The sequence below is a fragment of the Barbus barbus genome, assembly GCF_936440315.1.
Source record: "Barbus barbus genome assembly, chromosome: 47".
Classification (NCBI taxonomy): domain Eukaryota; kingdom Metazoa; phylum Chordata; class Actinopteri; order Cypriniformes; family Cyprinidae; genus Barbus; species Barbus barbus.
Window position 1 is genome coordinate 24,671,703 of NC_136725.1, and position 15,000 is coordinate 24,686,702.

At 42.5% G+C, this 15,000-nt stretch overlaps 1 protein-coding gene and 1 long non-coding RNA gene across 4 annotated transcripts in view; one reads left to right on the top strand and one right to left on the bottom strand.

The window, feature by feature from the left end:
• dyrk1aa (dual-specificity tyrosine-(Y)-phosphorylation regulated kinase 1A, a) overlaps positions 1-14,156 on the top strand; it is a 17,290-nt gene extending 3,134 nt beyond the window's left edge. Inside the window, exons 5-13 of one of the 3 annotated variants that reach the window (XM_079410163.1) lie at positions 1-83; positions 1,239-1,427; positions 1,515-1,662; positions 2,830-3,116; positions 5,631-5,777; positions 6,538-6,678; positions 6,760-7,063; positions 10,637-10,758; positions 11,963-14,152. The exon at positions 1-83 is cut by the window's left edge and continues 37 nt beyond it. In XM_079410163.1, coding sequence (XP_079266289.1) covers positions 1-83; positions 1,239-1,427; positions 1,515-1,662; positions 2,830-3,116; positions 5,631-5,777; positions 6,538-6,678; positions 6,760-7,063; positions 10,637-10,758; positions 11,963-12,502 — 1,961 coding nt within the window. In that variant the 3' untranslated portion in view covers positions 12,503-14,152. Of the gene's footprint in view, positions 103-1,238; positions 1,428-1,514; positions 1,663-2,829; positions 3,117-5,630; positions 5,778-6,537; positions 6,679-6,759; positions 7,064-10,636; positions 10,878-11,962 lie in introns of all 3 variants that reach the window. The other 2 variants (XM_079410165.1, XM_079410164.1) reach the window with 2 other exon arrangements.
• LOC306865516 overlaps positions 4,850-15,000 on the bottom strand; it is a 10,547-nt gene continuing 396 nt past the window's right edge. The window contains exons 2-3 of the long non-coding RNA XR_013783871.1: positions 14,155-14,262; positions 4,850-7,098 (exon numbers count right to left, since the gene is read on the bottom strand). This is a non-coding gene — a long non-coding RNA (uncharacterized lncRNA). The remainder of the gene's footprint in view (positions 7,099-14,154; positions 14,263-15,000) is intronic.

The following is a 15,000-nucleotide window of genomic DNA, read 5'->3' on the forward strand; positions in this document are numbered from 1 at the left end:
CTCAGTGTTTCCGGGATCCAGCGACTGCGCCCTTAAGAAAACTCTCCATCGAACTGATCAAAACATACAAACACATCAATGAGGTGCGTCACTCGCGAGACTGTGTGCAGCTGTTAGTGAGCGCATGCTGATTTAAAGAAACATGTTTTATTGACTTTGTTGCTTGAATAAATGCATCACTTGCAGCAGTGGCCCTATGAAATCCATTTTGTTTTTGCCCCAAATTTGGTTTTTATTTCCCTCGAAATGCATATTATTTTAGTTGGAATGCGATAAAGATTAAAATAAATTTTTCTAATTAAAACTCATCTGATCCACTGAATTTATATATATAAATATAAAGCATCAATAATAGGGCCCTATAAAATGCTTTTTCCCCCCAGAAATTCTGTGTTGTGTATTTTAACTTTTCTGGCAATCAGATGAAGGCATGAAACTAACATTTTTATTCATTGTTTAATCAAGTAAAATAAACAATTCCTTTCATTATTTTGGCAAAACAAAGTGCTTCACGAGACGTATACTGTTAAAATGAATAAAAATGTGATTATTCTTCAAAGTTTTAAGAATTGTTTATTGTTATTAGTGCTGTTATTACACTGAGAAGTACACTCTGCTGTACAATAGTAATATCTGACCCTGCAGCACAGAAGCAGTCATCAGTAACACAGGTATATCTGTAGCAATAGCCAACAATACATTGTATGGATCAAAATTATACATTTCTCTTTTATGACAAAAATCATTAGGATATTAAGATCATGTTCCATGAAGATATTTAGTAAATTTCCTACCGTATATACATCAAAACTTCATTTCTGATTAGTAATATGCATTGCTAAGAACTTCATTTGAACAACTTTAAAGGAGATTTTCTCAATATTTAGATTTTTTTGCTCCCTCAGATTCCAGATTTTCTAATAGTTGTATCTCAGACAAATATTGTCCTATCATAACAAACCATACATCAATGGAAAGATTATTTATTCAGCTTTCAGATGATGAATACATCTCAATTTAAATTTACCCATATGACTGGTTTTGTTGTCCATGGTCACATATATGTCTGTCTCAATTTCTTCCATTTAAACGAGACTTTTATTTTGACAGGTTGCCATGAAGACCTTTAATTTCTGTGTGTGTGATATGATGATAATGTGGATAAGGTGGAGGTCATAGGGCCCTGCATCCGCAGCTCTTTCGGGTCGCTCCTCTCAGGCTTTGCCCTTTGTTCGCAGGTTTACTATGCAAAAAAGAAGCGTCGTCACCAACAGGGTCAGGGCGAGGACTCCAGCAACAAGAAGGAGAGGAAGATTTACAACGACGGTTACGATGATGACAACTTTGACTACATTGTTAAAAATGGCGAGAAATGGATGGACAGATATGAGATCGATTCTTTAATAGGCAAAGGCTCGTTCGGTCAGGTCAGTGTCTCTCTGATGCACTAGTTAAGAATCGGCCGGTGTTTTTTGTTTGGTCTGACGCGTGTGTTTGTCTCCCTCTGCTGGCAGGTGGTGAAGGCGTATGACCGAGTGGAGCAGGAGTGGGTCGCCATCAAGATCATCAAGAATAAAAAGGCCTTTCTGAATCAGGCTCAGATTGAAGTCCGACTGCTGGAGCTCATGAACAAACACGACACCGAGATGAAGTACTACATCGGTAATGTGTGACCCATATTCACAGCTCCTGTAGTCGTAGAAAAGATCAGGACGTTTCCGAAGCGATGGAAATAAGTTAAATTCTTAGAAAGCTCCCATAGGGAGCCAGATTTCTTCTGCTCTCGAATATTTTGCCTTCGTGTTGGTTTTGTATGCAATACGAGCGAGCATGAGCACATATTCTCTGAAATGTCTTTGTGATGTTGTTGTATGTGTAGGAATCAGCGTTTGGAGAGGAACGAATCGCTCTATTTAGGGCAGATGGTGTGCTGGTCAACTATAAATGTTTAAAAATATAGGCCAGGGTCCCAGCGTGTGACTCCAGGGTCATGATCATGGGTTCCCTCTCTCACACAAACTGGCTCCTGTCTGTCTGTGGACAGGTGCTTAACAAGTACAATATCATCATCAAGTCTTTCTGTGCCTGATACTGTTCCTCACAGACCAACCATAGAATGTTTTTACACAAAACCATTGAAGAGTTTCTCTTTCAATGAGATCTCTTATAAATTATATTAGGTATTGATCATATATTTATGAGAAAGCAGAGACTGGTGTTGTATCTGGTATCAGGTGTTTTATAAGTTCCAGTGGCTGATATGTTCGTTATGTGTACATTGAATCAATCAGCAGATGCTTTCATTCAAAGGAACCTAACAATGAGGAAAAACAGAAAAATTTACCAGACAGAAGCAGTGCCAGTTAGCAGAGATATTGATTTTTTTTGTCATCTTTTATATATATGGCTGTAGATTAGGGCTGCGTGATAAATCGCATGCGATATCCAGTGCGCATCTGGTCAGAAGAGCCGGTTCTGTGATCAGTAGTAAATCTCCATCACGTGTGTTTTCAGATAGAACTGTTTACTACACAGAGCTGTAGTTCACTGACAAACTGCACAAAACCACTCAGACGATATCATCAAGCTTGCGCAGCTTTTCAGTGAACTACGGCTCTGTGTAGTAAACACAGCTCTATCTGAAATCATGATGAAGATTTACTTCAGATCACAGAACCGTCTTTACTGACGAGATGCTCATGACTATCGCATTCGATTAATCGTGCAGCCCTATCTTAGTGTGCTGTCTAGCCTTGGAGACGTTCATTTCTCTGTCATCAGTCAAGCATTACACTCAGTAACGTCATTCTGTCTTTCTTTATCCTCCAGTTCATCTGAAACGCCACTTCATGTTCCGGAACCACTTGTGTCTGGTCTTTGAGATGTTGTCCTATAACCTGTACGACCTGCTGAGGAACACGAATTTCCGCGGCGTGTCTCTGAACCTGACGCGCAAGTTTGCTCAGCAGCTGTGCACCGCGCTGCTCTTCCTGGCCACGCCTGAGCTGAGCATCATCCACTGTGACCTCAAACCCGAGAACATCCTGCTCTGCAACCCCAAGAGATCCGCCATCAAGATCGTGGATTTCGGGAGCTCCTGTCAGCTGGGACAGCGGGTGAGACAGAGCGATCCGCCGTTTGTTCTGTTATTCTGTCATTTCCCTGTTGATTTGAGTCCGTTTGTGTTTGACTTGGGGATGTCAACGACTAATCCACGATCGATTAATTGTCGTTAAGAGATGCAATCGATTAAAGCTATCGATGGACGATTAAGCAGTTTAATTTTGGGGTGCGTGCGGCTCATGCGCAAAACACGTGCAAATGGCTGTGAGTGACGGTGATGAGGCTGGAAATAATACACTAACGTACAAATTACGCTTTTAATGTGATCCAAACTTTAAAAGTACATTAAAATAGAAACAATAAAATTTTTGTATTGAAATCTAGTAACTAAGTCATGTTTAATTATAATTTCCCAGATATAATTGTTTCATACCGGGCTTCGACAGGGCTGCAGGAGATCAGCAGGACAGAGATGTGTGTGTGTGTGTGTGTGTGTGTGTGTGTATACACACCAAGCTGATGACGGGCCGACTGCAACTGACGGTCGGGCTAGTTTGTTTGGCGCGTTCCACTCGTCGGGCTTACATCGGCGGTAGTTTGCCGTCGTAGGCGTCGGGCCGTCGTAGACCGTCGGTGAGAGAGAGAACTCTGATTGGTTGTTCAGTTTAGCGAACAATTTCGTGCAGGAGAATTAAAGGGAAAGTGATGAACACGGGCAAGTAAATGAAGGCGGCATAGACACAAGGCTGTTTTTTGATGTGACATGATCTTGCCCAAGCATTCCAATATGCGAATGTTTTCATAACAACATGAGCTGCTCAAAATAATGAAAGTTGTCAATGTTACAGATATTCAAAGCGGTAAGCAAGCGCTGCTTTGTTTACATTTCATATATCTGCGTTTAACTCGTATGTCTTTGTTTCAGTTTCTGCGTTTGAATAACGAATATTTACTATTGATATCTGCTGAAATAGACCGCTAACTGCTCTCACACTGGCGCAGAACGCACGTGTTCAGTTTGCAGTCGGCTGAAGTCTGTGTGGTATGTTCACGTAGAGCTTTTTTGTCCGAAGCGAAGCGACAACGCCGTCGCCTTTCATCGCCGCTAGTTCTTTGAAGTCAGCTTGGTGTGTACCGGGCTTAAAATGTTTCATGTGAGCAGCAGTGTTTTCCGTAGCACCACCGATAGAAGCGGTTCTCTGACCGCACGGCGCAGCACCATGAGCTGCAGTTACGTGTGGGATCATTTTATTTTAAATGCCAATAATGTCAATTGCAAACATTGTGATTGTGTTTTAAAATACAACAACGAGTGCCATGAAACCATTTAAAGAGGCGCGTTCAGCGGTCTCCATGCCGGGATCGGAAACAGCCAACAAAGTCAAATGATCTGTACTACGGCACGCTCTCTTCATTTTATCAAATGATCATAATCATATCTATTCATTTTACAGTCCTGCTACTAGCCTTTTAGACTAAAACCATTAGTTACTCGCTAACCATTAGGCCACAACTTCCTACATTTACATTTATTCATTTAGCTGATGCTTTTATCCAAAGCGACTTACAATTGCTATATATGTCAGAGGTCGCACGCCTCTGGAGCAACTAGGGGTTAAGTGTCTTGCTCAGGGACACATTGGTGTCTCACAGTGGATTCGAACCTGGGTCTCTCACACCAAAGGCATGTGTCTTATCCACTGCGCCATCACCACCCTTTACCACCTAATGTGTAGTTTAGAGCCCTGCATTTCAGCCTGGGCCCCGACGTTTTCATTTCATTTTTGTGAAGCGCTCCTGCACAAGACGAGACAGCAGAAAGCACATCATGTTTGTTTTCTTTATTTTATAAAAGCACAACGTTTTGTTGATATTGTGAGTGCACACAAATAAAAGTAGACCCTTTACAGTTCTGAATGATGTATTACGCTTACTTTTATGAGCAAAAATTATGGCATATTTTAAGTTGTTTCCACTGAAAAAAAATGCAAGTGATCGCGTTGGCATCTCCATGTCCTGCAAAGCACACTTCAGCTTCACTCTCTGCACAAACTATTGGATATAGTGCCTAACAGCACCCATATATCTAGTTTTAACGTTTAAACATTGTTATATGCTTGAACTGTTTTATATCTATAGATTTTATTTTAGGCAAGTCGTGATGATTTGAGAATGCTAAATTGATCAGACATTGGCTTATCAACTCACATGTCTGCCGCTGGCCGCTTGGTCGTTACTTTAAAAAAACTAATTTGGGAGAAAAAAAAAGAGATTTGAGGCCTGTTCAGGGCTCTAGTGTAGTTTCTGCGCAAGAGCGCCCTCCGGCTTCCAGTATGAATTAAACAGTCATTATGTTACGTGTGTACTCAGTAATGCTCACAGCACCTTATTTTGGGTAAAAAATAGGAAAGATAATACTTTTCTCTAAAGAAACAGGATTCCCTGAATTATCGTCATTGATAGCGTTATTGCAATAAATACCAGAAATTATCGTGATACATTTTTAAGCCCATGTCACCCATCCCTACTCAAGCCTCAATCACTAACACGGCTGCGTGTGTACTCAGATATACCAGTACATCCAGAGCCGGTTCTACCGCTCGCCCGAGGTGCTGCTGGGAATGCCGTACGATCTGGCCATCGACATGTGGTCTCTAGGCTGCATCCTGGTGGAGATGCACACCGGAGAGCCTCTGTTCAGCGGCGCTAACGAGGTGAGTCCTGATCTGAACCCAGCCTTCGCCCTCTGCTCATGCTTAGTCACAGATGTATATTTGTAAAAGTTGTTGTCAGATTAAATCAATTCAGCGGAAACAAAACATTACGGCAGTGATACTGAAGGATGTTGCTGCCTTAGAAATGAAACTGGTCTGATAAACACAGAAACGTCTTACTGTTCCAGGTTGTCTATTAATTTAAAATCTGCATCATGTTCACGGAGTATATGCTATGTCAAAATGTCCATCTTGACAAGTATCCTTATTAAACACTTGTTTCTCTTAAATGAATGTGAACAGTTGGATTCATGCATTCAGTCTTAAAGTGACAGCAGCCTAATAATCTGTCAATTAATGTTAACCAAACAACAGAAGACAGAGAAAAATCATTGAAATTTCATTTGAATCTTTGTTCAGTCGTATTGGTGATATTGTTTGTATTTCAATTTATTCATATTTTATTTAGTTTATTATTCACTTAATAACGTTTGAACTTTATATCAGTAAAGCCTAGCAGTGTTTGCTGTGGTACCGAAATTGAGAATCCAGATTTTCACTAGTATCTAAAATTTTGGTGTTATATCAACCTTATTTATTGGAATACAAAAACAATGAAAACAACTTTTTTTGCGTAATTTTCAAATTTTGTCAGGGCAAGTTAAAATCTGAACCACTGCTCTGACCCGGCCAGCATGAACACATCTTTATGTTGCTGTGGTCATCTTCTTACTGTTTGTGATGGATGTTTTGTTGGCAGATCGACCAGATGAATAAAATCGTGGAGGTGTTGGGCGTCCCTCCCAATCATATTCTGGAGCAGGCGCCTAAAGCCAGGAAGTTCTTTGAGAAGATGTCTGACAGCACGTGGTGTGTGAAGAAGACCAAAGATGGCAAAAGGGTGCGATTCTTTCTTTGCGTTGATCTGCCGGCTGTCTCTGTTTGATGCGGTGATGCTGACTCTTCTGTCTCCCGTGCGCAGTATAAACCTGCAGGCTCCCGGAAGCTGCACAGTATTCTGGGCGTGGAGGCGGGCGGCCCCGGCGGGCGGAGAGCTGGCGAGTCGGGCCACGCCGTCGCTGACTACCTGAAGTTCAAAGACCTGATCCTGCGGATGCTGGACTACGACCCCAAGACCCGCATCCAGCCGTATTACGCGCTGCAGCACAGCTTCTTCAAGAAGACCGCAGACGAAGGCACCAACACCAGCAGCAGCGTGTCCACGAGTCCGGCGCTGGAGCAGTCGCAGTCGTCCGGAACCACGTCCAGCACCTCCTCCAGCTCAGGTCAGAGAGATCGTGAGCTCTGCCATAGGCCCAATCTAAACAATATAATTATCACAATAAATGTCAAATCTTTATTTATTCAAGCTTAAAGCCAGATTTTTATCTTGAGAGAAAAATGTATTTCTTAGTTTCTGCATGTTCTAATGAGTGCTATTGTTTCAAATTAAGAAACAGTTTTGTGTTTCGTGATAATATTAATATTACTTTTTTGTCTCTTAGAAATGCACATTTGATAGTAGCAGCTTGAGTTAGGATGCAAATGGAAATTTTTGTTCATCAAAATCAGTAAAAAATTGTAGCAACTTCATTTTTATATGGTGAAATGTAAGTGTTCTGACAGAGTTTTTATTTTATTATAATTTTTTGTTTTGTTTAATTATCATTACTACTTCCATAGTAGCATACATTTAAATCATGATTAGGGGTCGACCGATTATCGACCTGGCCGATTATTGGCACCGATATTAAGCATTTTTATGATAATCGGCATCGGTCATTTTCAAAACCGATGTGCCGATAAAATTATTTATGAAACGCGCTATTTGGCTCTGATGCAGCCTGTCGGATCTCACCACTCTGTGGCCTAGAGCAGTCTCCGCCCACCGCGCATCTGATTTGTTGAGAGTCAGGAGTCCGACCAATCAACGTGGAAGACTAAAGGCACTCTCTCACCGAAAGCGCTTGCTAACAGGTGCTGCTTCATCACGCATCAGTTCTCTCTCAAAGGCAGCAGCAGACCTTGCTCAAGTTGCAATAAATTACAATCCACTACGCTGAAGTTGTAAAAACCTCAATATTATCTATTTATGGTTTCCGAGATGGGGGAAACGCAGGGGGAATCGCGGAATCCAGTCATATAAATGGAATTTACTGTATAACGCGGAGTCACGGAATTAGTCAAAGTTTGGATGAATTAATCAAAAGTAGGTCAGTACACTTAAATCGACTCATGATATGGACTATCTGTAAACATTAAGCTGCTAAAAGACTATTTAAATATGAATTCTGCATGTTCGGCGTGTCTCTGTATATGTGAAAGGCACAGACGCGTGGTTTTGACACACACACACACACACACACACACTGAAGTGCGCGACGCTCGCGGTGTTTTCCGCATCTGCCATGTCACTAAATGAGGACATAAATACATGAACATCATCCCCAGAACTGCTCTTAGAGTTACTTCATGAGCATTTGACTGTTTTGTTTGAGTAAAACGATCGTCATATCATAAATAGGCTACAGAAACTAGGCTAGAGGTCCTCATGGCAACCTGTCAAAAAATAAAAGTTCGGTTTGTTTACTAATGCTACTACAATTATTACAACTTTTGTTTAAAAGAACAATCACACAATACACTATTTCTTACATGTTTTAATTTTAATAGTAAACCCATTTGTTTGCCAAAAAATAGAGTTCAACTCTCATTTGATTAAAAGATAAATTAAATTAATGTTTTATGCCTTCATTTGCACTGCTCTGTAAATGAAAACTAATGGAAATTACTGTCACATAGGCCAAGACTAAGATACTGTCACATAGGCCAAGACTAAGATACTGTCACATAGGCCAAGACTAAGATACTGTCACATAGGCCAAGACTAAGATACTGTCACATAGGCCAAGACTAAGATACTGTCACATAGGCCAAGACTAAGATACTGTCACATAGGCCAAGACTAAGATACTGTCACATAGGCCAAGACTAAGATACTGTCACATAGACCTAGATTAGGATGACGGAAATTGGGACATTTCAATAGGCTATTGAACCAAGTGAGCCTATAACAGGCTATTAGTGTTATAGTTTCATTAAAATAGTTGCGGTCTTCTTCACAACTTCTACAATGGAGCTATGAAGACAATTAAATTATTTACACGTATTATATACATTGCGCTTTTTAAATTAATCAATTGATGTGCATTAGATGATGAATTGAATAGTCACCTCTTGTAGGTTATGATTTAGTCAACCGAAAATAATTAATGAAGAATTATGAGAGGTTATGCTATTACACATACATTTCTAACATGTAAATTATTGAAGCCAAATACTTCCATTTCCCCAAGCTGTTTAGCTGTAGTATTTAGTATTCATAGGCTTAATCATGAAGCATGCAGTGGCCCCACTTTTAACTCTCTCTTTATATATTACCCTTATTGTAGATGGATGCATGGGGGAAGACAAGAGTAAGAAGTGCAACCAACACTAGGGAAGGCCTTTTTTGTCAGAGCCCTTGTTATTTACATTTACACTTATTCATTTAGCTGACGCTTTTATCCAAAGCGACTTAGTTGCTATATATGTCAGAGGTCGCACGCCTCTGGAGCAACTAGGGGTTAAGTGTCTTGCTCAGGGACACATTGGTGTCTCACAGTGGATTCGAACCCGGGTCTCTCACACCAAAGGCATGTGTCTTATCCACTGCGCCATCACCACCGCACTTTTATTCTTAATTTTGACATTCACTTTCATTTTTACACCAGACATATATATCGGTTCAATATATCGGTTATCGGTCTACTTGGTCTGTAATAATCGGTATCGGCATCGGCCCTGAAAAACACATATCGGTCGACCCCCTAATCATGATAATCACAGTTAAAACCACACAAATATCACCTTAATACCATGGTAAAAATATAACTCTATGGTTTTTAGGTATCTGTATGAAAAACAGTAGTCTAAAGACATGTAGTATAAATGCGTGCATGCAATCCGCTTGTTAAGTGCTGATGTAAGAAGCGCTGTTTCCGGGTCCAAGCCTCAACTCGCTTCACTTGAGAATACTACCTCAGCAGCAGTTTATGAGCACTGTCTATTCATATTAAACGTTTTAAAACTTAGTGTACACTACAGTCTCCATGCTCACAGCGTCCCAAACACAAATCATTTTTATATTTATTTATATTTATATTTTCACTGTCTGGCTATCTGGGATTTCGGTATGGAGTTAAAGGTTAGGATAATAATTTTTTTGGTGGTATTATATCACATTCTGAGTGTTTATCAGCACCTTTTGTTGTTTTCTCGTGGTATCTGATAGAGAGTTTGGACGCGGAAGTGGGGACACGTGACGTCAGACTTAACAAGTGGATAGCTTAATCACAAAAATACTGTAATTATATTCCATTACTCCTTTAATACATTTAATTCATGTCTGCATTAATAATACATTAATAAAATTCGATACAGATACCCACAGTTCTGCCACAATACCACAGTGCAGTTAGTGTTACTACAGTACATCCATGGGAAATGATGGTGATTTGTAGATTGAAAAACAGTTTTTCTCCTGTTTGGCAGCGCTTTTATCTGGCTTAAAAATCACCGAGTCATTTGTGTTGTTCGCTTCACACTGGATCTCACAGCGCTGTTTGGCACTCGTGTGACCGAGACTTGTAAGCTCAAACTTTGATCCGAGCAGATAAACGCTCCGTGTAGCGTTGCTTCGTTCTGCTTTTGGTGCATAAACACTATCAAACTATTCATATTGTTTTAAAATTATATGGCGATAATAATCGGCCAGCCCTATTCTGCCATCACTGACTCGAAGCGCTGTGTGTCTGCAGGAGGATCGTCTGGAACGAGCACCAGCGGCCGTGCCCGCTCTGACCCGACCCATCAGCACCGGCACAGCGGAGGACACTTCAGTGCGGCGATGGGCATGGACTGTCACAACCTCTGCCCACAGGTGCCAACCTCACCCACACAGACACCAACCCGCCACATCCGTATCACACACACAACTGAGCCAGAGTCAGTGAGGGTGTAGGATTATGTCAGGAAGTAAAGCTGAAGTATCAGGATTTGGTGAGACTATGGCACCTTGGTCACACTCGAAAAATGTGTACATTTTATAGTTAAATCTGGTCAATTCTGATAGCAAACCCATTTTTAGTTACCAAATTGAACTGAATTATAATAACTTTAAGATAGACAAAAAAAAATATTTTAAAGGGGTCATCTTCCACAAGTTGATATGATTTATTAGGGTCTTAATGCAAAGTCTATAACATACTTTGGTTAAAGTTTCTCAGTGGTAGTGTAAAAAACACCTTTACCCTGTCAAACACAGCTCTGTTCACAACGAGCCGTTTCGGTGCATGTCCCTTTAAATGTTAATGAACTCTGCCTCTCTTCCGTGGGGTGACGGGCTGTTCTCTGAGACTGTAAACTTGAGCCGCATTCGTCGCGAACTTGTTAACTAGCACGTTATTAGGAAAAGCGATTTGCAAAGATTTATAAAAAAAAAACAACTTATACTTGCTTCTTCTGTAGGTGAAGCTGGATCACGATTGAATCACGCGAACATAGATGCATTTAGGTAGATCGGGAGCGCATTCCCTTCACAAACAACCGTAATCCACTGCGTCTTAGATGTCGGTATATGACGACTGCTATGTTCATTATTACATCCAACAACAGAACACCTCAGTCACTTAGGAGACAATCTTGTCTATATCTGCTCCAGCGTCGAAACAATGACGAACTGATGACAGATCACTCAGGGCAGGTCTATGCTCAAACACTAGTGTCAATCAACAATCGTGGGCGGGGCCTGGGTCTGTGTGACGTCACATAGCAAAGAATCAGAGATCAGCTTGATTTGAGAGAGAGGTTATCAGGATTTAAAAAAAAAAAAACACTGGGTGGATTTTTAACATTATAGGGTGGTTGTGTACACAAACATTTGTTCAAACAACATGTAAAAATTAATTTTGTGTCTGACCCTTTTAAAATGTTAATAAATAAATAGATAGATAAAGATGTCACTGTTGGCCACTTCAGAGTTCCTGCTCCTGGTGCAAATGCAACCAGAAAAACAGTCATTTAGTACAGTTTAGTGCCATTTAGTTTGAGCTGGGAGCTTGATCTGTGTGTGTGCTCTTCCTCAGGCGAGACAGGCCTTCGTGCCGGCGCTGGGTTGGGTGGGAGGAGACGGACTCCAGCAGGCGGCCGGAGAGACGCACCCCGTCCAGGAGACCACCTTCCACGTGCCGCCGCACCAGCCCAAGGCTCTGCACCCCCATCACCACCACCACCATCAGCACCACCCGCCGCAGGGCCCCGCCCGGCCCCGGCCCCGCCTCTACTCGCCCTCCCACAGCGCCTCCACGCAGGACTCCATGGAGGTGACCCACGGCCACCTGTCTATGACCTCGCTGTCTTCCTCCGCCTCGTCCTCGTCCACATCCTCGTCCTCCACCGGGAACCATCACTACACCTACCAGAGCCGCCTGGGCTTCGGCCACAACGGCAGCATGACTTTGGGACTGGGTGCCTTCTCCAACCCGCGGCAGGAGACGGGCGTGCCGGGCCACCCCTCGAACTCTGGGCCGGGCCACTACATGGCCGAGGCTCACCTGGGCCTGGAGCGCGAGGAGTCGCCCATGACGGGCGTGTGCGTGCAGCAGAGCTCGGTGGCCAGCTCCTGACCGGATTAACGCTGGCTTGACACCAGGCTGTCCTCCTCAGATGGTTCAGACGCGGTCGAGCGGAGCTTTCCCAGAGTGCAACGAGACCGCCGCGGGCAGCGCTTCTTTAATATGGCCTTATCGTTACGGACTGAGCGAAGATGAGCCGGACGTTTCCGAAGCTTTCGTGTATTTTTGCGAACACCCTTCATTCATGACACGCCAGAACAGAACAGTGACCCGAGGCCTTTCTTCTCTAGAGATCCGCAGGACTGAGCCGTGTCCCTTCCCGCTCTTCTGTTGTGCTCGGCATGTGTGTTTTACTTTGGCCCTTTCGCTTCTTTGATTTGGCTTCATGATGATGCTGTGAATTTTACACCACTTTTGTTTTCTCCCTTTTGATAATTTATTGTACCAAAGGCGTTTTTTTTTATAGAACATAGATGTCTGTAACCAATAATGTAGCAGTTCTGCACTTTGAAGCAAAGGTGTGTGTCATGTCAGTAAACGACTGTCAGAACTGGAAGTGACGATGTGGCGGAGAGCTCAATCCTGGACGCCATCGCTTGCGAAATTCTGTCGCTCTGTTTTTCTTTCTCTCTTCATTTGCTCTTAGCAGACGGCTGCGTGGGTGGTTTTCAGTTGATTTCGCTCTCACGGGACGGTGGACGCGGACGCCCGAGCTGCTCGGCTGGTCCCAGAGCAGCTGGACAGTCGGAGATCCTCTCGGCCGGACGACGCTCTCTCGCTACTAAAGCAATCCGCGTCTCTTTCCGTCCGTCCGTCTGTGCGCGGTGGTGATGGTTGCGAGCGGACGCACGGTTCTTTAGGGTTCCTGTGGTCACGGCATACGGAGGCTTCAGGTGTTTACTTTGTGACCCCATTTTAATAGCTGAAATAGAATTTATGTACATATTTATATTTTTTTAATAAAGGAAGTTTAGAACTCACTACTTTTTTCCTAATGGTATTTTGAGTACATTTACGTCAACTTGGTAACATGCAGTGGAAGTTCTCTATGGTAGTCAATGGGTATCAGTGCTTCCAGGCCAAAGTAGTTGACGACGATGACGACGCTAGTACAAATGCAAAACTCTAGGGTTGCAGCGGGACGGAGAGTAGATATTCATACTTTAATCTTCTAGACAGGGTATCGTGTGTGGATCCAATCAGAAAGACGGCATCGGGCGGCGTTTCACATGTTCGTATACTCCAGCGCTGACGTAGTATACATAGTACAGGAACTAATTTTCCGTTTAGTTGTTCTTACGGCACAGGCTTCAGTAAATGGGTCCATTTGAAAGCAGAAGTCGGCTGTGGCAGCGGTGTGTGTGTGAGACAAACATCAGCAGCGCTCACTAACTCCTGCTAGCGTTTCAGGTCACACATTATGATTTGAAATCTCTCTCTCCCTGGTCCGACTTTCCCCTCGGCTTCCCGTCCGGTTCGCATTCTCACTGCTCGTTTGGTTCCAGGACATGTGATGATGATGATGATGATGATGTAAACAGAACGACAGACGGATATTTCGGATCTTTATCCACAGGTTGTAAGATCAGGACTTTCTGTGTAAATTAAAGTGTCACTGAGGGGCAGTAATGGACAAACCCTTTGTACTATATTCAAGCGGTCTTATGTATGATTATAAAAAAACAAAGTTGCTTAACTTGTACCTGGTCTTCTCTCATTTCTTCATGTTGACTTCTTCGGTGTCCGAGTCGAGGGTTTTCCTGCTACGTCCCCTCGAGTGTGTTCTTCAGCCTGGAGGTTTGTGGCCTCCACTAAAGCACAGATCACATGCGTGAGAGTGAAGGATCATGGGAAATGAATGAACATGCATGAAATCACTGACTGAATGGATGCTGTTTGTTAGTCATGCTTTGCATCAGAACACTGCTAATAAAGCCACAATGGAGATTAGTCATAGTAAATAAAACATTTAGGACCATAACACCGTAGTCTTTGACAGGGATGAGGTCACTCTAATCATCAGAAATGGCCAATATTTGATATGCTTGGTACTGCTCTGGTTTAGTGCCAGCTCTCAATGACCAATCGAATCAAACACTGGCTTCTTTCCTAGGTCTTTGCTTTCTTTAATAAAAATACTATTACAGCCCAAAGCTCAAGACATGGTTAGGGAAGTCATTTGTGAATAAATGAAGGTAGTTACTAGTTTCACCAACCTTGGCCACTTCAGTGAATGTTTGCCATTATACTGAAAGCCCTACAGAGACCCTGAACAATACTCTGGCCTTTATAAATTACGTGTGGGACAAATGTTGGATGACAACTGAAGCTACAAAACTGGAAACAAACACATCTCTGAGTTTCATTTGTTTATGCGCTTGGTTCCCTGGGATTCGAACCCACGACCTTGATGTTGCTGGCGCCATGATCAACCGAGTGAGCTGCTGCTCTGATCTTTCTCTATAAACACAATAAAAATATCATTTCCCCTTTTTTACTTGCAACCTAATAAAGCTGTTCACTTCGCAGTAGGAATAATACGATTTTAT